At 41.2% G+C, this 27,138-nt stretch overlaps 1 protein-coding gene across 1 annotated transcript in view; it reads right to left on the bottom strand.

Annotated features, from left to right (window-relative positions):
- Nucleotides 1-1,825: 1,825 nt before the first annotated feature.
- Nucleotides 1,826-27,138, bottom strand: part of MXD1 (MAX dimerization protein 1) — a 29,983-nt gene continuing 4,670 nt past the window's right edge. Inside the window, exons 3-6 of the mRNA XM_049856681.1 lie at nt 25,804-25,833; nt 10,182-10,296; nt 8,065-8,224; nt 1,826-6,465 (exon numbers count right to left, since the gene is read on the bottom strand). Coding sequence (XP_049712638.1) covers nt 6,278-6,465; nt 8,065-8,224; nt 10,182-10,296; nt 25,804-25,833 — 493 coding nt within the window. The 3' untranslated portion in view covers nt 1,826-6,277. The remainder of the gene's footprint in view (nt 6,466-8,064; nt 8,225-10,181; nt 10,297-25,803; nt 25,834-27,138) is intronic.

Consider the following 27,138-nt stretch of genomic DNA (forward strand, 5'->3'; position numbering starts at 1 on the left):
TTCTTCGATGTTGCTAAGAATTCACTATTTGGTGGGTTCAATATATAGCCTGTCCAGAGAGTTGGATCTTTGACTCACACATCTTAGAGGGGCTCAGCATGGTGCCACCACCTTCTGAAGAAAGTAGAAGAGCTAGGCCATGTTGCCAAAGTAGAACCATCCAAAAGATCCTTTTTCATAAGACAGGCAGGCTGAATGCCATCAGTTAACTCCCGAGGCACCATTAAAACCTTTCTAAAATGTTTGGTGATTTTTAGAATAAGAAGTCAACTGGTCACAGAAGAACTAGATGGTGCCTGGCTACAACTGATGACTGCAGGAACACAGCAGAGAACCCCTGAGGGAGCAGGAGAGCAGTGGGATGCAGACCCCAAATTCTCATAAGACCAGACTTAATGGTCTGAGACTGGAAGGACCCCGGTGGTCATGGCCCCCAGACCTTCTGTTGCCCCAGGACAGGAACCATTCCCGAAGCCAACTCTTCAGACATGGATTGGACTGGACAATGGGTTGGAGAGGGATGCTGGTGAGGAGTGAACTTCTTGGATCAGGTGGACACTTGAGACTATGTTGGCATCTCCTTCCTGGAGGGGAGATGAGAGGGTGGAGGGGGTTAGAAGCTGGCTAAAAGGACACGAAAAGAGAGAGTGGAGGGAGACAGCAGACTGTCTCATTATGGGGGAGAGTAATTGGGAGTGTGTAGCAAGGTGTATATGGGTTTTTGTGTGAGAGACTGACTTGATTTGTAAACTTTCACTTAAAGCACAGTAAGAATTATTTAAAGAAAAAAAAAAAAAGAAGTCACTGGCCAAGGAGAAAGACATTCTTTTCGTTCCTTTATGAGTCTACAGGAGTGCTCTCCTGGGGGAGCATGAACACAGGACTGTAAGGCAGGCAGGTTAGCAGCAGACACTGGGCTCAGCAAATGGGACAAGATGAGGAACTGAGCTCCAAAGTCAGAGTCCCGATAGACAGGCAGCTCCATAAGAGCAAGGATGTTTGTACGTTTTGTTTATTGCTGTGTCTTCAGCTCTAACACAGAGCCTGGCCCAGAGCAGGCGCCCAATCCATAGTTGCTAAATGAATGAATAGATGTCAATTAGCCAAAGGAATTAATATGTAGAACCAAAATTCTAAACCCATTTCCTTTCCTTCTCTCGGCGAATTGTGCAATACTCAGGTCTTTCATCATAAGGCCTTCTCCCTCCCCCAACACGCACACACCACACCGTAGGCTCCCAGCCTGAGGCCACACCCAGCCTCACGGAGCCCTTCCCTTTCCTGAAAATCTGCACGTTTCACTGGGTGTTCTCTTTTCCTGCAACGTTCCTTCCCCAGTAAACATTTACTCTTTCTCCTTGGCCCAGCTCAAACGCCACCCCCTCTATGATTTCTCATGGCACTTCCCCATGTGGCTTTATTCCACAATTGACTATACTGTGTTAAATTGTGTGTATGTGTGTACGTATCTCTATCTTTCCCATCAGACTATGGGCTGCTCGAAGGATGGGCACATCCTCTGGTCCCTGCAGTCTCAGCACAGTGCTTGCCTCGTGGGAAGCGTCTGTTTTAAGGAGGGAGCTAGCCCCAGAGCTGTGAATGAGCACGTGAAATGGGCCTGTGTGGTGACAAGGCTCTGGTGAGGATGGTACTCATGCTGACCAACAAATGGGCTCAACGTTCTATGTCATAGACTCCAAGGGCTGGAAACCTTTGGCCAGTGGCTTTTCCATGAAATGGAAAAAGAAACTCAATGAATTCAGCTCTGTATAAGTAAAGCCCATGACAGGTTAAACTAGGGGTACAAAGCCTCAGGAAAACAAAATTTCTTTCATAATGAAATAATTTATTATTTGTTAACGGTTGAACAATACAGAAGTTTACATATACACAGCAAAGGTTCTCGAAAACATGTCATTGCTAAAAATGCATCTGCTAACTGTAGCAAAAAGCACCATTCTCTATGGTCTTGACTCAGGATTTACAATGGCGGAGTATTTACATAAAGAAATAAACATCTGGAAACCGAACTTCATACCCTCTCATCTGCTGCTCCCATTTAGGCTGTGTTCACCATTAGGAAGCTGCCCCCCACTCCCCTAAATGGACGGTTGACAGTCATGTTCAAAAAGCACCAATTCTAGGGACATGGGGTAAAGGCAAGTTTGGTTCTTGGGAAAAAGCTAAAAGAAAGAACCCTCCCAGCCCCCAGTCAAATAAAAAAACCAAAATAAAAAGTCTGGATGTATCTTAGAATTGGGTGCCTTCCTAATTCTCATTTTATGATTTTCAGAAGACAAAGATCCTCGATTTCTTCAGCCATCCAACAATGTAATCTAGCAGTGCTGGTCAATTATTTCTTCTCTGGGAAGAATACAGTATAAGAAAATCACCCATGTCATAAATATTGATAATGAAAGAACCACGAAAAACCGCATTATTGTACCTTCCCTGGTATCTTTGAAAACAAAACATCCTATGGTCTACAGAGATCCGATCACACAGAATGAGAAAAAATTACCTCATCTAAAAGCGTCTCTGGGTCGCCTTCTCCCAGGAAGGATTTTTAAATCAGGAGTAGCCAGCTACCTAAACATGCTGCATAGTTAGACGCGGAAAAATAATAGACTGGCATGCAGGAAATTGCCTCTTAGCCTTTTACCACCTGGTGTTCAACACACAGGGAAGGTAAAGAGGGAAGACAAAGAAACTTGTGGAAATAAGCATAGAAAAGACTCAGATTCAGGGGAATAAATAGATTATAAAGCACAACGCAAGTAGAATTTTTACCAATACAGTATGGCATAAAAACCTAAATGTGTGTATATAGGAGAGGCAAGAAGGAAAAAAGCCCTGAGATACTGCTACATGGTTATGATGAGCATGGTAATTCTCCTTAGTTTATGGGGCCCAGGATTTGCTCTTGGCCACTTCAGAGATGGGAAGAGAGGCCCATTGGAAACCCAGGTCTGGACCCTTGGTTTCATTTGAAAAAAGTGAAGGTTAAAGGAAAATGCCCACCTTAAAAAACAACACAGCAATACTTGTGTGCTCAATTGCAGGATCAGGGCCTATGTAATGCTCAATTCTGAATTGACGGTGAAATGATTTTGGTTTTGGATTAGCGGAGAAAATCTGAGTTCTGCTCAAAAATCGCATGCTCTTTGAATTACTGAACTAGCACCAGATCTGTGCCTAGAGACAGGAGCCAGCAGTAGCTATTAGCACCTTGAAGAATCAAGATCTCTGCTTAGCAAAAGAAAACCAAAATAAGAATATCCTGGGCGCTAGCCCGGCGTTCAAAGCCAACACGGGATGGAAGGCTCTGTCTTCTGGGATGTGAAGAGAAGCAGCTCACATATATACCTTCTCATGACATGAAATTAAATTGGACTATGGATTCTATTTTCCCATTTGCATTGCAATGGTTTCAATAGGAGTGCCGTTCAGATTTCTTTTTAGTTATTTTAAAATCAACTTTCACAAAAAAATATGCACGTGCCTACATTTATACACATCTACATTTACGTACAATTGTCAAAGTCTTAAAGGCTGGGGTTTGTATCTTTGCCCATCCCCATCCCCTCCCCCCAGTAACCCTCATAGAAAGGTTTTTCATTTTGTTAAAAAACAAAACTGTATAGCTCTTAACAGTCAAGGCTGGTGCATCAGTGAATGAGAGGGGACAGCTTGGCAAATCCGGGCTGCTGAGCTGCCACTAAGGAAAGGGGATTAGCTGCCTTGGGCTGAGTCTGCTGGTCCTGAAGGTTACAGTTTTGGTTAGAGAAGCCTGCCTTGAATGCTGATGTGGGCTACCTCAAGCTTTGAAAGCAACTGTCTAACCCTGGTGTCAGTTTATCACAAGTGTATTAAAAATATAGAGATCTCTTATGTCCCACATTTATATGCAATCAAATTGAAAAGGATCAGACAAACAGTGCAGAGGTCAAATAATTACTGTTTTATATTGGGACAGTACATTTCATATTTCAACCAAAAGACAAAAATGCAGTTTAACTCAAAGGCACAACAATTAAAACACAGAAAATAATGGCATATCTCAGATGCCTTATTTCTAAATTAAACAAACAGGTACACAAATTTTGTTCCCTTCCCTCCCCTGATGCAAGCCCACACGCTTTTCCCAAAGTCTTGAGTTCTCGATACCGTACGGCATCCATGCCCATGGACTTGTGAGGCGCTTGAATGTAGCAATTAAACAAAATGCTTGAGAGGTCTGGCGAATGGCATTCGAAAGGGACCTCAAAGTGCAGGTATGTCTTTTTTCAAACATGTTACAGGCTGAGCTGGCTCTTTGAACACTATCACTCTGCTTAAATTCAGGAAGCAGGCTTCAAAAATGCAAAAGGCATACAAGTTGTATTTCAGTGCAAATCTTCAGCTGGTAATTGGAAAAGATTCCAGCAATAAAAAAAAAAAATCCTTTTTTTCTCACCTGCCCCTCCCCCCACCCACCCAAAGCTGAAATGAAAACAGAAGAATACAGATGACTTCGGAATCAGTTAGGAATCCACGACTTCCAATTAAAAAATTTTAAAACGTATTGAAGAATCATTAAAAAAAAAAAAAGTAACCTGGTTTTGTTTAGATTGCTCCTCATCTACAGAAGGAGCTTGAACTTTCGCTTTAGAGGCCTAGGAGGTCGAGGCGCTGGGTGAGGTGCAAGGCTGTGATGTGTGCGGACCAGCAGGGGAGCACACGGAGGCTGCCCACTACCGAGTCAGCTGTCGAGCCCTTAGACTGCGGTAAGTCTGTGGATTTCAGGAATGTTCCAATCGCTTTGTGACACACGCTGTTTCAGTGTCGCAGATTTTACAAATGGTCCAAATTCAGTGAAAAAGATTAGCCAGAGGCTGAAAACATCAAGACCTCAAAAGTACGAATGCAAAAATAGTTAAGGGGGGATGAAACAATTTTGTAGATACCTACATACAAAGTTTCTAGAACGTCTATAAAAGCACAAAGTCGTAAGAATTTATTTTCCATTACATTAGTTTATATAAAATGAATAAATAGTATTTATAGATTTCACGTGTCTTATGTACATATACATGTGCTCTGTTTTAGCTTAAATAAAAATGCTACAAAGTGGGAGACCACTGAAGGGAGAAATCATAACCAAAAGAAAAATCAGCCTGTTAAACTATGAACCCAAAAGCCTCCATGAAGAAGTTTCTGGGTATGTCCAAAAATGATCAACAAGGAGAGGATTCTAGTAACACTGTACCATCCTCCCCTGTTCACTGCAACACAGAGAGTAAAAATGTGGACTGTTCCTTTCACCCATGAGGGACACTAGCTCAGCTAGTGCCTAAGCTCAGTTATTGCTGCAAGTTAAACAGGAAAGACATTAGAATTGGACCGAATGTCACTCATTTGGGGGCGGGGAAAAGAGGCATAATCACTTTGCGTTAAGTGGAAAATGGAGATCTCATTTATCTCTGAGGTAGGAAAAAAAAAAAAAAGTTCCAGAGACAAGTAGCATCAACAAACTTTGAGGGGAAAATGTGTCTTGGGATAGCAGTCCACAGCAAGGTGCCAAGAACATTGTACAAAAATAGATTGTACCGTTTTGTTTGCGAGAATGAACAATATTAGAACTCGTATAAGCTGTGCAACCCTAAAGACATGCTATCAAGATGTCCACCCGAAGTGAGAAATACTGCTCCCCTCCACGCACAGGTTGGGGAATGAGCCGGGGCTGTGTGTGAAGGGTCTGTTTTCTGGAGGTATTCCTGGCTCCTCACTGGGGTCAGGGCCACGGTTAAGTGCTCTTCAATGCTGCTTTCAAAGCTGACTTTGGAGTTCTGAGATCAGGATCTCAACTTTAAAAGTTTGTTTCCTTCAAGTTTCCTAAACACAAGACACACTCGGACATTTTTGCTAGGCAAGTCACACAGTAAGCCAGAAAACTTTAAGAAAGGTCTGGTGGACTAGATGAGGGCAGGAAAGAAGAGGGGAAATGGTTGAGATGTGACGGTTGGTTATTCGGTCTAAGAACTCTTGGGTGCTTCAAATTGATTGGAATGTACAGTCTCTCAGAGACGAATTTTTACGGAGAGAAGGTGAAGCTAGTGGATGCATTCAGAAACCCACAATCCTAAGCACTTCCTTCAGACCTTTTACGAAGCAGGTTTTGGTAAAGGTGGTACACTGAAACTGATGTGCAAGGGGATTGTGGGAAGGTCCAATACACTACCTAATAAGATCCGACAGGGAGAACCATCAAGGAGGCAGCCACAGCAACCACCATCTCTTATAGACCGAGACACGTCTTGTGATCGTCCTGGAGCTTTATTCTCTTGATGCTGGAGCTGGAGTAGCCCTCATCACTGCCCAGGCTCTGCATGCTGCCCCGCTCATCAGAATCACTCACGCTGCTGCTGCTCCAGTCCAGGTCCCCGGTGAGATAGTCTGTGCTTTCAACGTCAACATCGATTTCTTCTGTGGGGAGGACAAGAAAGAGAGAAATTGGTGAAGGCCTTCTTAGGCTGCTTCCAGCTCCAGCTGGCCAGAAGACGAAGGCTGAAACTCAAGCCAACACAAATGGAACTCCTCTTTGGATGCTATTACCCTGAGCATAGGGTAATGTCACATGCAAGCAAAATTTTGCTGAAGATCATTCAAAAACGGCTGCAGCAGTACATCAACAGGGAACTGCCAGAAATTCAGGCTGGTTTCAGAAGAGGACGTGGAACCAGGGATATCACTGCTGATGTCAGATGGATCCTGGCTGAAAGCAGAGAATACCAGAAGGATGTTTACCTGTCTTTTATTGACTATGCAAAGGCATTCGACTGTGTGGGCCATAACAAACTATGGATAACACTGCGAAGAATGGGAATTCCAGAACACTTAATTGTGCTCATGAGGAACCTTTACAGAGATCAAGAGGCAGTTATTCGGACAGAACAAGGGGATACTGATTGGTTTAAAGTCAGGAAAGGTGTGTGTCAGGATTGTGTTCTTTCACCATACCTATTCAACCTGTATGCTTGAACAAATAATATGAGAAGCTGGACTACATGAAGAAGAATGGGGCATCAGAATTGGAGGAAGACTCATTAACAACCTGCATTATGCAGATGACACAACCTTGCTTGCTGAAAGTGAAAAGGACTTGAAGCACTTACTAATGAAGATCAAAGACCACAGCCTTCAGTATGGATTGCACCTCAACATAAAGAAAACAAAAATCCTCACAACTGGACCAATGAGCAACATCATGATAAACAGAGAAAAGATTGAAGTTGTCAAGGATTTCATTTTACTTGGATCCACAATCAACAGCCATGGAAGCAGCAGTCAAGAAATCAAAAGATGTGTTGCACTGGGTAAATCTGCTGCAAAGGACCTCTTCAAAGTGTTGAAGAACAAAGACGTCACCTTGAAGACTAAGGTGAGCCTGACCCAAGCCATGGTATTTTCAGTCACATCATATGCACGTGAAAGCTGGACAATGAATAAGGAAGACTGAAGAAGAACTGACGCCTTTGAATTGTGGCGTTCGCGAAGAACATTGAATATACCATGGACTGCCAAAAGAACGAACAAATCTGTCTTAGAAGAAGTACAAACAGAATGCTCCTCAGAAGCAAGAATGGTAAGACTACGTTTCACATACTTTGGACATGTTGTCAGGAGGGATCAGTCCCTGGAAAAGGACATCATACTTGGCAAAGTACAGGGTCAGCGGAAAAGAAGAAGACCCTCAACAAGGTGGATTGTTGACACAGTGGCTGCAACAATAAGCTCAAGCATAACAATGATTGTAAGGATGGCTCAGGACTGGGCACTGTTTCTTCTGTTGTCATAGGATCACTATGAGTCAGAACCGACTCGACAGCACCTAACAACAACAACAACAACCCTGAGCACAGGAAAGAGGGACTCATTCCTGGATATCCCACTACTCAAATTTTCTAAATCACAAGCAATTTCTTGTTTCCTTGTATGGTCTGCCTCCTGTGAGAAGCTGTGGCAGGTGGGAGAGGGAGGAGCCAAGGGAAGGAGGCTGGTGCAGGATGCAGGCAGAGGTCTTACCCCTGTCGGAGTCTGAGCGCTCTGAGGAGACCGTGGAGCCGATGCTGTCCATCCGTATCCTCTCAATGCCCAGCTTCTCCAGCTGCCTTTTCAGGTGCCGCTGCTCTCGCTGAAGCTGGTCTATTTGGTGAATGGCTTTTCTGTCACAATCTTCAAGTTTCTGCAAGTCAAAGAGGTAGTTGTTGGAGCCCACAGATGGACTTATAAATCAGCAATACCCCTGTATCTTCCTCTCTAGCAAGGAACTATGCCAGCTTTCCTCAGGAGCCATGGGGTGTGTCACTCACCGAGCTCCTGTCAGAGACAGGAGGTTTGCTGGCCAGTGAGCCTTGGTTTCATCTAGCTTCTTCAGCATCAAACACTGTGGGTACTTGTTTCATCACAGGACCCTGGGGGTGTGCTCTGACACTCTGGTGTTCTGGGACCCCCTCAGTTTTGATACCAAAGAGACTGCAGGCAGGAGTCCAGACCTGGCCCCCCTTGTCTGCAGTGATACCCTCAGAACCTAATCACTGAATAAGAAACCTGCATGTGATGGGAGCTTAAGAAAGACACTTCCATTTAAAATGACTTTCGTTCAAGTACATCAGCACTTTTTGGTGTCATGCCAAATCTCAATTAACTTCTGTTTGTTAGCAGGAAATAATAGTTCCTTTTCAAGTTGTGATTCCAAATTGTCCAACATAAGAGCTTAGAAAGCACATTTTCACAGAGCACATGTTTTTACAAATCTGTCCCCTGCTTCTCATATTCTTCAGATAATTAAGAAGATTGTTTAATTGTGGTTGTTTTGCTTTACACAGAGGTTCTTTTTCCCCAGAATTATCATGTATGTCGGCTACTAACCATAATTAAACCGGTATTTGTCCTGCCAAGATATGACTATGTAAACATTCTACACAGTGGCTTTGGTTGCAGCTCTCAGGACTTTGAATATACTTACTCTTTGCTACTCAAGCGACCCATTTGAGGCCCAAGTCTGTGCCAGACACCCTGTGAGGTACTGAGGATAAAAGATGTGCACAAAGACCCAGGCCCTTCCCTGACAGTGTCTACAGTCTAATGATGGAGACAACCAGTCACCAAACCATGTTCAGATTTCAACTGTGATAAGTGCTGAGAGGGAGATAGCCAATGTTAGGACCATCTGTTGCTGGAAGAAGGTGACCTAGTCAGGAAGGCAGGGAAAGCTTCCCTGAGCTAGTGCTACTTGCACAGAGATCTGGAGGATGAGTAGATGTTAACTAGGTGAAGAAGAGAGGGAAAAGCACACCAAGCCAAGGGAGCAATATGTACAAAGCCCGGTGTTAAGAGAGAATGTGACAAATGCAAGTGACTGGACGAAGGGCAGGAGCAGAGAAAGCAAGGGGAGCATCTGGTGCGTGATGACACTGTGGAGGTAGCTGAGGGCCAGGCCAGGCAGAGCCTTGGGCAGGCCTGGTCACAGAGCTTGTCCTGAGCCACAGAAGGGTATTAAGTAGGAGGACATGTTGATTTGAGCTTTGAAAGGATTGTTCTAGGGAAGCATGGAAAGAATATTGGAAGGGGGCCAGAGGGATACAGGGTGATCTCTCAGGAGTGCTGTGTAGATGGTAATGGGGTAAAGATGGAAGTAGGCAGTTTGTGAAATACTTAGGTCTTGGAGATGGCTTAGATACAGAGGGCGAAAGACCAGGAGCGGTCACAGGTGACTCCTGAGATTCTGGCTGTACAACTGGATGGGCAGTTGGATGGGACCATTTAACTCCTGGTGCTTGCAGGTGAGCAAGAATCAGTGGGGTTTTGGACATGCTGATTTTGAGGTGCCTGTGATTCATCTGTGAGTCCTGGTGGCACAGTGGTTAAGGGCTTAGCTGCTAACCAAAAGGCTGGCAGTGGGAATCCACCAGCCGCTCCTTGGAAACCCTATGGGGCAGTTCTACTCTGTCCTGTAGGGTCACTATGAGTCAGAACTGACTTGACGGCAATGGGTCAATGGGTGATTTGTCTAAAAGGCAGGTTGGAGGAGCTCAGAGGAGAGGTCTGTCCTGGAGACGTGCATTTGCTGTCCTTCCTAACAACAGACAAACCCTTCCTGGACAGGTAAAGATAGAAAGGCATCCCAAGGATGCACTTACCTTTATGTGCAATTTGGCTTTTGTTAATAAACTCAATGTAGTGTGTCGATTTGATTCCGGTCCAAGCGGTACCAGCCCCTTCAACTTCTCTAGGCACAAGCGAAGGTGGGCCCGTCTACAAAAAACAAAATCAGTAGCATTTGAGAATTTCACAGCGGGCTGGAAGGCAGCCCAGGAAGAACAAGTTCTAAGAGACTATGAAGTTGCTCAAGTCCAGTGATGGCAAGTGCCACCAAAGACCTCTTGCCAAATAAACATCTTTCGAAACCGACAACTCTGGTATAAGCCAATGAGAAGTGAAATCCAAGGTTTTATAATGTTAAGTCTAATCATAATACAGGTGTCTAACACAGGAACTAATATCTGCCATTACCGGCACATTTATTAGGTTACCTCCAGGTTTCTGGGTTATGATGTGACCCATAGAACATCCAAATTCAGAAAATAATGACCTGCCAGGGTGAGAATGCTTTTAACACATACTTCTCTTTCCCCATCCAGAACCACTAAATCACTGTAACTATTATCATTGTTGTATATAGTATCTGAACATGGGAATCACATATGTGTATGGTTATTTGTTACAGCATTAGCTAAAATAGCAAAGATTGAAACAACCAAATGACTATTGGTAGGGAATGGTTAAATAAATTATGGTACATCCATACCATGGAGTGCTATGCAGCTATCAAAAATATCAAAAAAGAAATGTAGACCTGCTCTATGTACAGTTAGGAAAGGTCTCCCAGACATATTGTTAAGAGAAGAAAGCAAAATAGCAAACTGTGTGCACATCATGCTATTGTGTGCATAAACATGTAGGGGAAATAAGAATCTCTATGCATGTTTTCCTGTATGTGCATACGGAAACTCTGGAATGGTACATAACAAACTAATAACAGTGGTTGGGTAGGGAGAAGGCAGGAATCAGTCCAGGACAAAAAAAAAAAAAAAAAAAGGAAGCATTTTTACTGAATAATTTTTTATACTTTTTGGTTTTTCAACCATGTAAACCTACTACTATTCAAAAAGTTAAATACTTAAAAAAAAAAAAGGAAAAAGTATGTCACTGGCATTGCTATACTAACAAGCACACTGAACAGCCGGGGGTAACTGCATCTTGGTCTCGGAGACCAGCGGAACATTGAGATGGAACAGAGGGAGGGGGGAAAGGCTCGGTGAGGGGAGCCACTTGACTTACTGAAGAGGGAGCCTTTAGTGACAAACTTGACCAGAGCACAAGATTCCTTAAATTTTTAGAAATGGATTAACACTTCATTGAAACTTTGGTTTGGGCTTTACTCTACGTAACTTTAAGCTAGAACCTAATCCTAGAAGATTCCATGAATATGAGAAATGGCCAAGATTCAGAGTTTTTGCTTAAGCCGACTATCTCCTTAAAGCCCTCTTAGGTCATTCCAGTCCGTAGTGATTTCTTCATCTTCTTTTTTTTTTTTTTTTTCTTAAAAGTATTTGTAAGGATTTTATTCCTTTTATTAATGGAATTTTTAAAAATTACACTTTAGATGAAGGTTTACAGAACAAACTAACTTCTCATTAAACAGTACACATATTGTTTTATGACACTGGTTAACAACCCCATGACATGTCAACACTCTCCCTTCTTGACCTTGGGTTCCCTATTACCAGCTTTCCTGTCCCCTCCTGCCTTCTTGTCCTCGCCCCTGGGCTGGTGTGTCCCTTTAGTCTTGTTTTGTTTTATGGGCCTGTCTGACCTTTGGCTGAAGGGTGAACCTCGGGAGTGACTTCATTACTGAGCTAAAAGGCCATACTCTCTGGGTTTCTCTAGTCTGTGTCAGGCCAGTAAGTATGGTCATTTTTTGAGTTAGAATTTTGTTCTACATTTTTCTCCAGCTCTGTCCGGGACCCTCTATTGTGATCCCTGTCAGAGCAGTCAGTGGTGGTAGCTGGGCACCATCTAGTTATACTGGACTCAGTCTGGTGGAGACTGTGGTAGTTGTGGTTCACTAGTCTTTTAAAGGACTCATCTTTCCCTTGTGTTTTTAGTTTTATTTATTCTCCCTTGCTCCTAAAGGGGTGAGACCAGTGGAGTATCTTAGTTGGCTGCTCACAGGCTTTTAAGACCCCAGACGCTACTCACCAAAGTAGAATGTAGAACATTTTCTTTAAAAACTATTTTATGCCAATTGAGCTAGATGTTCCCTAAGACCATGGTCCCCACAGCCCTCAGCCCAGCAATTCCTTCCCTCAGGGAGTTTGGATGTGTCTATGGAGCTTCCATGACCTTGCCCTGTTCAAGTTGTGCTGCCTTCCCCAGTATTGTGTACTGTCTTACCCTTCACCAAAGTCACCACTTATCTATTGTCTATTTAGTGTTTTTCCATCCCCACCCCACCCCTCCCTCGTAACCATCAAAGATTGTTTCCTTTTGTGTGTAAATCTTTTCAGGAGTTTTTACAGTAATGGTCTCACACGATAGTTGTCCTTTTGTGACTGACTTATTTCACTCAGCATAATGCTCTCCAGATTCATCCATTTTATGAGATGTTTCGCAGATTCATCCTTGCTCTTTATCATTGCATAATACTCCATTGTGTGTATGTACCATAGTTTATTTATCCATTCATCTGTTGACTGGCATCTAGGTTGTTTCCATCTTTTTGCTATTGTGAACAATGCTGCAGTGAGCATGGGTGTGCATGTCTATTCGTGTGACAGTTCTTATTTCTCTAGGATATATTCCTAGGAGTGGGATTCCTGGATCATACGGTATTTCTATTTCTAGTTTTCTAAGGAAGTGCCATATCATTTTCTAAAATGGTTGTACCATTTTGTATTCCCACCAGCAGTGCATAAGAGTTCCAATCTCCCCACAGCCTCTTCAACATTTGTTATTTTCATTTGTGCTGGTTAATGCCAGCGTGAGATGGTATCTCAACATGGTGGTTTTGATTTGTATTTCTCGAATGGCTAGTGATCTTAAGCACTTCCTCATTGTCTCTTAGCTGCTTGAATGTCTTCTTTGGTGAAGTGGCTATTCATTTCCTTTGCCCATTTTTTAATTGGATTGCTTGTTTGTTTTTTGTTGTAGAGGTGTTAGATTTTCCTGTAGATTTTAGAGATTAGACCTTTGTCAGATTTGTAATAGCCAAAATTTTTTTCCCAGTCCGTAGGTTCTCTTTTTACTCTTTTAGCGAAGTCTTTTGATGAGAGTAAGTGTTTAATTTTTAGAAGACCCCAGTTATCTAGCTTATCTTCTGGAGTTTGTGTGTTGTTAGTTATGGGTTGTATCCTGTTAACGCTGTGTATTAGGGCCTCTAGTATTAATCCTATTTTTTCTTCTATGATCTTTATAGTTCTTGGTTTTATGTTGAGGTCTTTGATCCATTTTGAATTAGATTTTCTGTATGGTGTGAGGTATGGGTCCTGTTTCAACTTTTTGCAGACAGATATTCAGTTTTACCAGCACTGTACGTTAAAAAGACTATCTTTTCCTCATTTGATGGACTTTGGGCCCTTGTTGGAGATCAGGCGACTGTAGGTGGATGGGTTTACATCTGGGTTCTCAATTCTGTTTGACTGATCAACGTATCTGTCGTACTAGTACCAGGCTGTTTTGACTATTGTAGCTGTGTAGTAGGTTCTGAGGTCAGGTGGTACAAGTCCTACTTTATTCTTCTTCTTCAATAGTGCTTTACTTATCCAGGGCCTCTTCCCTTTCCATATAAAGTTAAGGAATGATTCCCCCATTTTCTGAGTACCGATTTGTTTATACCATTCATTGGGATGGAATACTATACTGCTTGAATTGTTTGGTATTTGTTACCTATTCATTGCAAACTCCTCAGAAAGCTGGGGCTGCAGCTTAATCATTACTGTGTTCTCAGTGCTTTGCACATACAAATGCTTAATAAATATTTGCTGAATGGATTATGTCATCTATTCAATTAGACTTTAAGTTCGTAGAGGACAGAGTCCATCTCTATTACATCTTAGCATCTTTAGCAGGGTCTTGGGGTTTTCAACGAATGTTTACTACCCACACACAACTACCTGGAGTGGAACTTCCCTGAGCCAAGGAGGCTACCCTGCAGCTGAACTGTGGACAACTGCAATGCCTTAAAGCTTAGTGTGCCCTTTTTTCCTTTTAAGAATTTTAATGTCTTAGCAAAAGTTGGAAAAGCAGACCAAAAGAAGAAAGCTGCTTAGAAAGCTATAGGAGAGGCTCCCCCAGGCAGGTCTAATAAATTGATGCATTAGACATCCTTCTGAGCCCCCTTCCTTGCTTGGCTCATGAATGAATTATCCTACACTTTTCAAGGGCCCTCTAAGCCTTGACAAGCTGGAAGAGTATAGCATTCATTTCTGAGCTAGGAAGGTTTAATGGTACAAATGCCTTACTCTTTTAAAAGACTGCTACTTGCTCTGAAAACTTGTCCACAAGCAAAAACTCACAATAGAAGTTTGCTCCTCCCACTACAGCATGGAAAAAACAAAACAAAACACAACCTGTGTGTAAAATGTGCTTGCTTATCTTGGATAATAACCTTCTTCAAAAAGAACCATGAAAATAGACTGTGTTATCAGAAACACCATGAGGAAATACAACTAGTCACTTATACAGCTCTCTAACTTATTTCTCACTATGGAGTTTATAGAATAATTTTCAAATTAGGAAAAAATTTCAAAAAATTTAAATTAGATTTAAACATGTTCGGCCTGCTTGCTATTTGCAAAGACTGCATGATTCAGAACAGTGTCAAATTAGGCCTTTTCTGAAGTGGGTTTATATACAGATATGAGAATGTAAATTTTTTAGGAAGTTTGTCTACTGATAAAGGTGTAATAATAAAGTCATCTTTCTATGCATCGTCATTTCTTGTTTCACAAGGAGTCCAGTCCAGAAAGCACAACTTTCATTACCCAAATGTGGGTTTCCAAAGAGCACTTCCAGTTGTGAAACTAGAAACAGACCATCTGACCAATTCAAAGTGAGGGAAATAACATGTCCATTCCCGGTTCTGCCTTTGGTGTGCCTGTCTGGCCTTCCCCAGGGCTTCGCTGCTCCAGCCTGCTGGCTGCCCTGCCCACCTGACACCCTTCCCTCCTGCAGATACATCCCCATGCATGTGCCTGGGCCAACCACAACAGAGGGATGAAGTGTATTAAACAGGTTCAATTCCACCATACAGTAGTGAAATTCAATCTCTGAACCAGATAAAGAGGCAAACAGGTTCCTCTGTAACATCTGTAATAGCTTCCACCAAGGATCCACAATCCTGAGATGGATACACACACCACACCACCCCCCAACCTCACCCCCTCACCCCCCACTATGGGATCTGGATCCTTTACCTAGCCCTGAGCACCCATGTTGCTCCCAGATCTGAAACAGAACAAGCACTTCCTTTGCTCTCCTCCTCAGTCCTGACTATTAGCCTGCTAAGGACTCCGGTCCTTTAGAAGGGGCCTAGAGTCCCATTTTGAGCCAGCCCAAACTTCCTCTGGGGAACTAGCAGGGATTTTGCCACATTAGGCCAAGTTTCCTCAGCAGGAAGCCACCTGATAGCTCAGTCTGATGCCTGCTTGGATCTCCTCCCACCACATCTTCTTCACAGTCTTTCCTCTGTTACCAAGAGCTGCCTTCCAGTCCCCTACACACAGCAGAAAAGGGTTGTGCCAAGTCCTGGCTCCCTCCTGCCTCTGACTGCCTCTTCCTTTTGTACTGATCCCTGGATGAGCAAAAAGTTAAGTGCTCAGCCACTAGATGAAAGGCTGGTGGTTCAAACCCACCTAGAGGCACCTAGGAAGACAGTCCTGGTGATCTGCTTTGGAAAGATCACAGCCTTAAAAACCCTGTGGAACAGTTCTATTCTGCACACATGGGGTTGCCATGAGTCGGAATCAACAGCAAGCAGATAATTATATACTGTTTTGGACTTACGTCTTGAACTTTGACAAACTTCACTTGCTGACTCTTTCAGAAAGATTACTTTAATTATACTGAATAGACTGATATACTTTTGGTCTTGAGTAGCATAAAGAAACCAATCTTTGATCAAGCTATAATCAGTAAAGCTCAGAATCAATTGTGGCCTATACATAAACCAAAAACCCGTTGCCATTGAGTCGATTCCAACTCATAGCAACCCTATAGGGCAGAGTAGAACTGCCCCACAGGGTTTACAAACAGTGGCTGGTGGATTTGGACTGATGACTCTGGTGACTCTCGCCACCAGAGCTCCTGCCTATACACAGTGATAACCGATTCAGATACAACTATAGCCTTCCTTCAATAAGTTTTTTTAAGTATCCCAAAATTTATTTTTCATTTTCTTTTATGGTCTGAATCTCTCACTCGCCATACCACAAAATACTAGTGTAGTGATTAAGAGGAAAGGTTTGGAATCCTGGCTTTGCCACTTGCTCCCGTGTGACCTCAGGCAAACTACTTAACTGCGTGCAGCACCAGTTTCATCAGGAGAGTGCGGAGGACAAAGCCCATCTGGGCAGGCTGGTGTGAGCGTCAACAGAAACAACGCATGGGAGCCCCTGGCCCAGGCTCTGAGAGACACAGAGTGCTCCATGTATGGGAGCAATCAATTCTTTCAATCTAGCTTCCTCTGCAAAGGGATAATTACCGTGAGCAAACACAGATAATTATAGCACTGTAATACTCCTTTTAAAATCGATAGGCAACTTAAAAGTATCTCACTAGGCAAATAGAGGCTCTCGGGTAAAATCCAGTTTTCTAACCTCTTCTATAAAGAAAACAGACATCTTTTGACATTAAAAGAGTTGATGCAAAATTGAATCCATTTTCCATGGAAACACAGACCTTGTTCATGCTAACGGTCCTATTTTTCACATTTCAAGAAATTAGCAAGCATTTTACAAAGCTAATGTGTGCAAAAGAACAAATTCCTTGGTGGCCACCCGCATCATGTAGAAGGAGAAGGAGAGGTCGAGGGAATTCCAAGGTAGGAATTCCAAGGTGCCTCACTTCCACCTGCTCCAGAGGCAAGTGTTCTGTAGTGTGCCCGGGCCTCTCTTACATCTCTCCCGTGATGGCCAAAGGAAAATAAAACAGGAACAGAATCATACATTGACCTTGGAAATCCAAATACATCTCTGGATCCAGAGAACTTAAAATATCTCAAGTACAATAGCAAGAAACAGTATCATATATTTAGAGAAAGATCTATGGAAAGAAACTATAGAACTTTACAGAAAGACATAAGAAAACCTGGATAAATGGAAAGAAATAACACATTTCTGTACATGAACCCTCAAAGTAAAAAAATGAGTCCCCAAGACTGTCTATAAATTTAATATATTTCAAAAAAAAAAACCTGTCAATAATATTCTTTTTAATGTTGGAAAATTGGTCTAAAATTCACTTAGAAGAATAAATGTGTGAGGCACTACCAAAATTTTTGAAAAAGAAGAATAATGAAGAAGCACGTATTGTAACAGACATTACATTGTATTATAAAGCTTTAATCATTAAAAACGGTGTAGTACTAGTACAGGAAAACAGAAATATCAGGTAAACAGAATTAAAATCCCCAGAAACAAACCTCAGAATAGATAAAAATTTAGCATATAACAAAAGATAACACTGCAAACCCTTGGGGAAAGAATGGATTATTCTGAAAATGGCAGGGGAGTGGGGAGGTTAACGTCAAAATGAAGTCCAAATTGATTAAAGATTTAAATATAAAATACATTTAGATACCACATAGTTCTGTTGTTACTTTTGCTTAGTTCTTGGCAAACATGAATTATGGAAAACTAAACATCCAGGTGAAGGAAGTCATTAAGGAAGACAGCTCTGGGCTGTTTGAGGCATTATCCCCTACCAAGCTTTGGCACTGGCAGAAGGCACCTGGGTCAACCACAATGCCCTTGAACAACTCTGAATGAAGCTCTTATTTCTGCCTCCAGACTCAAGCTCCCTTAATTCTATCCGTGCTCACTCCCAGGCTGACGGAGTTGTAAAGTGGGGAACAGGTGTGATAGAAGAATGAGATTACAAGTAGACCATGCTACCTGCTGCAAGTAGCTTCTAAATTTACTAATTTACTAAATTTACAACCTTGAGTTCTTCCTGACTTGGATGCAGTTAAGACCAGGAGGGATTATCACACCAGGCATGCACGTGTGTGTGTGTGCGTGCGTGCGTGCATATGTGTGTTTTGAGGAAGGCTCCGTTATTGGAGGTTACTTTTCTTTATTGAAGGTGTAGCTGAAGTTACTTTTTCCTTCAGACTTTCAAAGTAAAGTGTATGACCCAAAACTTACAAGGCAAGGACACCCTGCAGGCAGAATGTACAGGATGGCAGCTAGTAAAGAGGGCAGCTATGTAATTAGGTTCATAGGTGGAAATCTTGAAACGTTTCATTCATTTCGTCCACTAGCACTTCTCAAAGGATTACTAAGCACTGCTATTTTCCTAGGTGCTGGGGATATAAAGTTGGGTAAGATTGAGTCTTTGAGGTGCTTAAAAATCAGTAGGAGTGATCAAATGTGTAAACAATGTATTGCAGAATGATTTTTCTGAGCCATCTTCCAACCATGACAAACATCAGCTCCTGCCTCAAGTTCTAGAACGGGCTCCCCTTTGCCCTCCACCAGACATGTTCTTCCTTTTCCCTCATCCACAAACATCTTTCACTTGACTTTTCCACAAAGCTTGTCAAGTTTTCATGCCTACCATAATTTTTTTTTCTTTTCCAAATAGATCACATTCATGTATTCATTCATTCACTCACTGACGACTGCCTATGTATCGAAGTAACTGTTTTATTTCTTTCATTACTAAAAAATGGAAGGAACCAATTCTTCCATTTTTTGTTAACCCACTGGGGCCTAGAAATAATAATGCACCTGTAGATACTGGTTTAAAAGTAGAATCTGATATCTTTGGTAATTTGTGTCCCTCCACTTTGAGGAAAACTCTACTTGAAGGACATGATTCACTAGACCTCACTGAGTACTAGTTTTTCATTAAAATCGGGCCTCAGATTATTAACCAAAGGTTGGGAGGAGGGAGTCACATAAAGAGTAGTCTATTCAACTCTGAGGCTTTAATCTTATCTCCTACCTTTGTACACAGACTTAGCCAATTAAGTAGCCTAAAAACTCCTATAAGATAACGGGACAATGAAAGAAGTATATAATAAAAATAATTTCAGATATAGGTATGTATGAGGTTTGTAAAAGGGGTATTTAATACACAGTAAAAAAAAAAAAAAAACCCAAATCTTATTAAGGGTCTAAAATTATTCCCTAAAAACGTTTATGGGTTGCAAAAGATCCTAGCCTTCTCCAGATTCGGGGTTGAGAACAAAGCTTTACTGGGTTAAACAAAAAAGTCCAGGTGAATACAGCAAGTCATGCTTTGAGAAAAATGAGTACTCTCTTCCTTTTTCTACAAAGATCCCTTTATATTCAATTGCCAAATGGATCATTATTACCAACTTAATTGGATCCCTGAAAGGTTTTGAAGATTTCTCATAATTGTGCTCTTAATCTTTGTAGAAAATACAAAGGTAGTAATATATACTATCTGTGGGATGATAAAAAAAGAAGATACGTCATTCAAATAATGAATGCATACGTAGCAATTCATGGTGGCTACATTTTGAAGGTATAAGATCTCTTCTTATTAAAAGTAAGAAATACATATGGATGCCTTATTAATGTTTTCTTTCCAGAGCCTATACACATATTTATATGTGTATTTTATATATAATGTAGGTAAGTGTATACATACGTACATATATCATAATTAGTACTTGCTGAATTATCTCACCGCTTAACTATTAATGTCTATGACAAAAAGTCAGAGTACCACCAGTGCTCCAAGTACGGGAGTGGAAACCAGCTGAATAACTAGCACATGCCTCTTCTCCAGGTTCTTCCAAGGGCAGATGCCATTTATCCAAGAGATTCAGTGCAGGAGAGATCCTAGTGGTACAAATCTGACATAGACCAAATCTGCACGCTGATCTCTACATCCCTCCTTCGTAATAACCAGACCATGCTCTTAGCCCTATGTGGCAACAAAGCAACGTGGATTCCTCTTACGAAATCCTAGAGTGAAATATGAATGTGGTCAAGGGAGTTCAGTAGCAGTAAGAGTGGTGCAATGCATATCACAACTCAGACATAATGCAAAAGTCAGGCCCCCACACCTGTTCCAATACAAGGAGCTTGGCCATTCAAATAAACCACAACTCAAGAGAAGCAACTATAAGGATCTGCAAACAATTAGAATATTCTGGAAGAGACCTGACTGGAATGGTTTCTCATGCCAGGTCAGATGCCACTGAAACACTGTTAGACTAAGTGAAAATAACCGCTTAGGTTAGCCTGCTGAGTCCTCCCCACAGAGCATACAAAAAATCTTTTATCATACGGTCAGAAGACTCTGGTAGAGGTAACCTCCCTAGGCCAGCTGCCTAATTCCAGCAAAGCCTGCATATGTACCATTCCAGAAAAATGGGTGTCTCTTATTAAAGGAGATGCCAGAGCCTTCTTTTGAAACAAAGTCCATTCTAGCACCTGACTCCTGACCAATCGGCTGAGCTTATGTGCACTTAGTCGCTCACTCTCCACTTGCTGAAGGGCTTACTGAAAGGCAGCTAAACCAGAGGAATTCCCAGCTAAGAGAAAAAACAACAGAATTATCATCAATAAAGGACATGCGACAGTAACAAAATTCAAATATTTCCTATATTCCAACCATAATTAGTAACTACAGTGGGAAGGAAACCACTAGCGATTAAAATAATATAAAAACCCAGAAATACCTTTTACAGGAAAAGTGCAAGATTGACATGGAAACACTACGAAGCCTGGTCAGAAACAGGAAAGAGATCTGAATAAATGAAGACACATAACAAATCCTGGATGGAAAGGTCTGATATGTAAACATAAACCTTTTCCGATCTATATATTAGAATTAAGCAGTTTTTCAGAAATCCCAAAAGAACTTGAGGGTGAGGCATTTACGAATGGATTATAAAATTCATATGGAAAAATAAATTGGTGAAAAACCTAAGGACATAGTAAAATTAAAAAAGAAGAATGAAAGGAAGGGGAAAGATTTGCTTTACCAGGTCCTGAAGTGCATGATGAAACTTCCAACGATTAAAACAATGTATACTTGCATAGAAGCCCTGGTGGCAGAGTGGTTAAGCACTTGGCTGCTAACTGAAAGGTCAGCAGTTCGAACCCACCAGCTGCTCCAAGGGAGAAAGATGTGGCAGTCTGCTTTCGTAAAGATTATGGCACTGGAAACCCTATGCGGCAGTTCTACTCTGTGCTATACGGTCATTATGAGTTGGAATTGACTAGATGGCAATGGATTTGTTTTGTTTTCTGGTTTATACTGGCACGGGAAGAGCAGACAGATCAATGGACTGGAAGAACAAATCCAGAAACAGACTTAGCCATAAACAAGAAGTATAGGATAAAGGCAACAAATTCAATCAGCGAGAGAAGATTGACTTCATAAAGATAAACGATAAACTTGAAAATTACCTGATAGACAAAGAAACAACATCTTTCATGTGTATCCTTTATATTACAGAGTCTTTTCAAAATAAAGTAAGAAAAAGAGAAACTCCTCAGTAGACAACTGGGCAAAGGTTGTTTAACAGACAATTCACATACACGTATACAAACTGTCAATAAAGATAGGAAAATTGTTCAGCTGTGCTAGTAATAAAAAATGCAAATAAAATAAGTTGCTTTTTTTTACTTATCAAATTCATAAAGGTCTTAAATTATACTATCAATTTATGAAGGTATAAAGGAGAATACTGCCTACGACCTGCCTGGTGGGCAATTCAGCAATCAACATAAAAAAACCCCACAAAAACGTGTATACCATTAATTCCACAGCTACAAACTTATCCTAAGGAAATAATCATGATGTTGGACAAGAGTTTATCTACAAAGTGGTTTAAGGAAGCACTGCTTATCTTAGCAAAACACTGGAAAGAACCTAACGTAGGGGATTAGTTAAATGAGCTATGATACATCCACATGATATAATACTGATCATTCACTAAAAAGAATGCTGGAGAAGGTGATTTAATGGCGTTGGCAAACGTTCATGACATAGATCCTAAAGAAGCAAGCTACAAATGATTTACTACATGATCTCATGGTGGTAAAAAAAAGTATGCGCAAGAGACTATATGGATATAGAATAAATGTTATTAGTCGTTGCCTCTGCAAGGTCTATTATAGGTGATTTTTATATTTTTTGTTCTTTTCTGAACTTTCAATTTTTCTACACTCAAGTGTATTTTTTATATTTAAAGTTATTTTCCAAAAACAACTGGGAAGATATATATCAGCGTTCCATTGGTTTTCTCTGGTTGCAGGAATTAGGAATTTTTTTTTTAGGCATGACTTTCTGTATTTTTCAAAATTTTCTACAAGATCAGTTTAAAAGCAAGAAAAAGAAAAATCAGACACTCGCCAAGTATGTTTCTCCTTTAGGAGGCTAGACCAACAAAATTAGTTAAAATTCAGAGAAGCACATGCCAAGTGCCAACTGAGAGACCACTCAGAGTGATATTAAACTGAGCTCCTCCTAGGCATGGGCTTGGTCTTTCTCTCTGTATTCCCAGCACCTAGTGCCTGGCATCTTAGGTGCTCAACAAATAAACTTCTCTAAATGGAAAACACCACCACCACCATCACTGACTCCTACCACTACTATCCTAGAAGTCTTTTCTTTCATCTTCCACCAATGCCAAGATAATTAAAAGTGGTAGTGTTGAATTTAATAGACTCATAGTGGACTCCCGATAAACTAGAGTAACACCAACTCTACTGTTTAAAAAAGCGAAACCAAATGTAAGCAATTCTGCAATATGAAAGAGAAAAAAAAACTTCCCATTGTTTAGATTTCCTAAATTGCCTCTTTGTTTTTTAAAGTGAGCCATGACAGTGTGTGTGTGTATGATGTTTTAAGGTAAAAATGGCTAGAGTGTATCAGCATTTAGCAAAACAGTATTCTTTTATAGGATTCAGCTACCAAAAACAGGGAGACTATAAGTGCAGCTGTTCACCTGACCCTCCAGCCCTAAGATTCTTAAGCATCCACACTAATGAGGGAGAAGAGCCCATAACTTTAGCCTCCTCCTCCTCTGAATTGCAGCAACCAATACTTGGATAAATTAAGTAAATTGAGTTCCTAATTCCTTCTCTTCTGTTTTGTACACTCAAGACTAGAGAAAGAATTATCAAGCCCTGAGAAGACCAAATTCCAAAAAAGAAAGAACAATAAGGAAACTAGATAAACCAGCCTCTCAACAAGTAAATGTTGACTTATCTGTGGAAGCCGGATGAATTAAAGAAGCTTGTTCAGAGGTGGTTTCCAATTCAGTTTTCTAGAGTCTTTGCTCCCATAGCATCCTGTATATAGCTCAATCTTCGCACTTAGCATATTAGCTGAAACGGTCTCTACATCTTTCTCATGAGACAAACTACACATTTCTATAGGACAGAAGCTGTGCTTACTTAAGAACCCAGTATTGAACTCATTAAATACCCCACCTCCTAGCACAAGTTCTTGGAACACAGCACGCAGAAAATAAACACCCCTAAACTGCTAAAATAAACTACAGAATTGGCATTCTGTGGCATTCCTGCAGAGGTGAAAGGCACACAGCTGTAGTAAGACTGAGAGCCTTTACCTGAAGGGATGAAATTTTAGTAATAGTAAAAATAAATGCCTAAGTAAATGATTAGAGGGGAGAAGGAGAACCAGAAGGCTTTTCAGTAGAGAAAGGCCCTGTTTACCCAGTTCACCTCAGAGGCAAGAAGATGGGGGGGAACCTAAACATAAGAAAGAGAAGTCACATCTGCCTACCCTTTCTACCTTAAGAAGAGATACATTTGAGTTTCTAGTTCATGATATATAAATTCCTGCAGCACAAAGGAGGCTCCAGCTCAAAACACAGTCACCCACAACATGGAGCAACTAAAAGGAAAGAAGGAAGGATGAGGAGAAGCACATGTACCCAGAGGTACACTCACCATCAAACACACGCACACACGCGTGCGCACACACACACACACACACGCACACGCACCCCACAGTGGAGAGAGCTAAATGTTCACCCTGTTTCACAATCTTCCTGCCTGATAAGAGTCTGGTCTGCGCTTTTACTGAAGAAACATAAACATTTAGATCCTGACTTTCAGAGTCGGACTATCTTTTCAAAATGAGTTTGCAAGAAACAACCACATGTATTTACAGAGCCATCATTACACATCATCGTCTTGTTCATGCAGGGCCCCGAGAAGCCACTCACTGCGGATGGTAAACTGGTATTTCAAACAGATGGGAGCACAGAGACCAGAATGAGCTTTGTTCATTGGTCCTAAGCCCTGGCTGCACGTGAGAATCACCTGGGGAGCTTTAAAAAAATTCGACTGCACAGGCTCAATCCAAGCCAATGAAATCAGAACAGCTGGGGGTGAGGTCTGGGTATTGTTTGTTTGTTTGTTTTTTATAGCTCCACAGAGAATTGCCATTAATTTTGTTCACTGTGGTTAAAAGCAAATTATGTTCTTTTATTGAAGTCTTCATCTACTAGAGATTGAAACAAAAGTATTTACAGATAAAATATCTGGAATTTGCTTTAAAAAATTTATATTTGTGTGGAAAGGAACGGTTTCAATTATACATGATTGGCAAAATGCTGGTAATTGTCGTAGTTGGGTGACAGAGACATAGGAGTTGACTATGTTATTCTCTCCATTTTTGTATGTTTGAACATTTCTATAATAAAAAAATTATTTTATAAAATCAGCAGAAATATTTGTTCTCTTCCCCCTCCAATATTTAATATATGTATGTGTGTGTGTGTGTGTGTATATATCTATAGCATTTAACGTAAAACATCTTAAGAAATATACCAAGATGAAGGCTCTGCAAGTGACTCTAATATACAACCAGTGCTGAGAACCACTAGACTGCATCATTGAAGGAGAAGCAGCTTGAGTTGGAAAACAGATTTAAATAAGCAGCAAGAGGCAACCCAGGTGAGGAAGAGCCAACTCAGGCTTGCAGCAAGATCCAAGCCAGTGAAGGTGGTGGGCCTCCTCCAGTTGGTCACCGTTTCCCGTTTCTGTCATACGTGCATTTGCTTGAATTCTGAGAACCTTCATTTACAAGTGAACTACAATCACACACACATATCTGTATCTATTTATATATCCAGGTCTATGTCTACGTGTTTGTGTGTATATATATATACACACACACACACACACATATACATATCTCTGTGTGTGTATGATTTAAGAGAACATTACCAATTATATTCAGTAGCATGTAATTTTTTTAAAAAATACTATTTTTGGAAACACTACCTATGATCGAAAATACTTTAGCCTGTGGAACAGACATATAGAAAAGCATTCCTCAGGAGGAGTGGGCTGGGGGATGACGGTTGAGGGTGTGGTCTTTGGAACTATGTGATTTGTGGACAGTGCCGCTTAGAGGGTTCTCTTAAATCAGGGGCTACTAATGGGAAGAGGAGCAACTTAACGAATAGAGGATGCATCAAAATTCCCCCCCATTCCACTGCCAAAATCTCCAACTCACCTATTCTTCTCCATTTCATTGTGAGTTGATCTGAAAGGCAACAATAAGAAAAAGTTATTCTTGTCTTAAAGGACTACTTCAACATCAACATGGTTATTTTAACTTCTTACTTTCCAAAGTTGGTATGAGAGAAGACAGGGAAAGGGAGACAAATTCACGGGGCTCTACTAAAGAAATCAGTCCATTTGGGAAGTTAGATAAATATAAATATCTAAAGTGGTATTCAAGGAGAATAACAAACTAAGAGGCATGCAGTCCCTAGAGGAAAAGGAATCCATTTTAAGACAGGAAATAAAAGGGGGTCTATTTATACAAAGAGAAAAACAGCTGCACTATGTGATGTGATTTTAGGTTACGTAACACCACAAAGCTGAGGGTAGAATAGTGGAGGTGGCACCCCTACTCTAGCTCTGCACTGTTTTCTAAAAAACCCAAAAACCCAAACCCGCTGCCGTCGAGTCGATTCCGACTCAGTATAGTATACCACAATTTTATGCTAAGTTGTTTAACTACAGGATACAGTTTAAAAGGGGTAAAATAACCTCTACCCCAATCTTTCTACTCCCTAAAGTAACTATTCTTCTCATGTACAATCTCCTGAAAGATGCTACTAGTGAGTAGGTACCAAATGACTTTAGAAAGGGGTTTCTAAAACTCAGCTCCACATAAAGACTAGTTGAAGCTGCAGTGAGGTTGAAATTTGAAGTCCAAGCTTAGTCACTGACGAATAATGTGGAAGGAATCAAACTCTTTATCATCCTGCCTTGGTGAAAGCCTCTGTAAGATGAGAATAAAAATATCGGTCAATTATCTACTGAACAAGCGTGGATCAACGAGGTAGCAACTGTAAAAGTGATTAGAGAGCCTTGGATGAAAGCTGTGGTGGATCTGAAATCATGTTATTAGTATGTTTATAGTTGACCTTGAATATAAGGTCTGGTCTAAGAACTCATGGGCAGGTTTCCACAAAAATCACAAGAAGTCAGTCAATGTAGCTACTTCAGTGTCCTTCCTCACACAACTCCTCCCTAACCAGTTACAAGTAAAATTGGGGAGCTTGAGGAGCCCCCCAGCATTATAAAGGAGTTCAATCTTGACCTTTCCTATAAACTTGGGGAGGGTGAAGAACCTCCCAGCATTATAATGGAACTGAATCTTGACCTTTTTTTATATAAGGAAATGTTTACTACTTGGCTCAGGTCATGAATTCTGTGGGACTATAATCTATACCTTACTGGTATAGAAGATAAATTCTCACAGCAATCATGGAGGAACATCACCTCGTGAATGCTCAGCCACTTACATCAGGGTGAGGGGGGCACCACCACCAAGTTC

Source organism: Elephas maximus, chromosome 17 (genome assembly GCF_024166365.1).
Source record: "Elephas maximus indicus isolate mEleMax1 chromosome 17, mEleMax1 primary haplotype, whole genome shotgun sequence".
NCBI lineage: Eukaryota > Metazoa > Chordata > Mammalia > Proboscidea > Elephantidae > Elephas > Elephas maximus.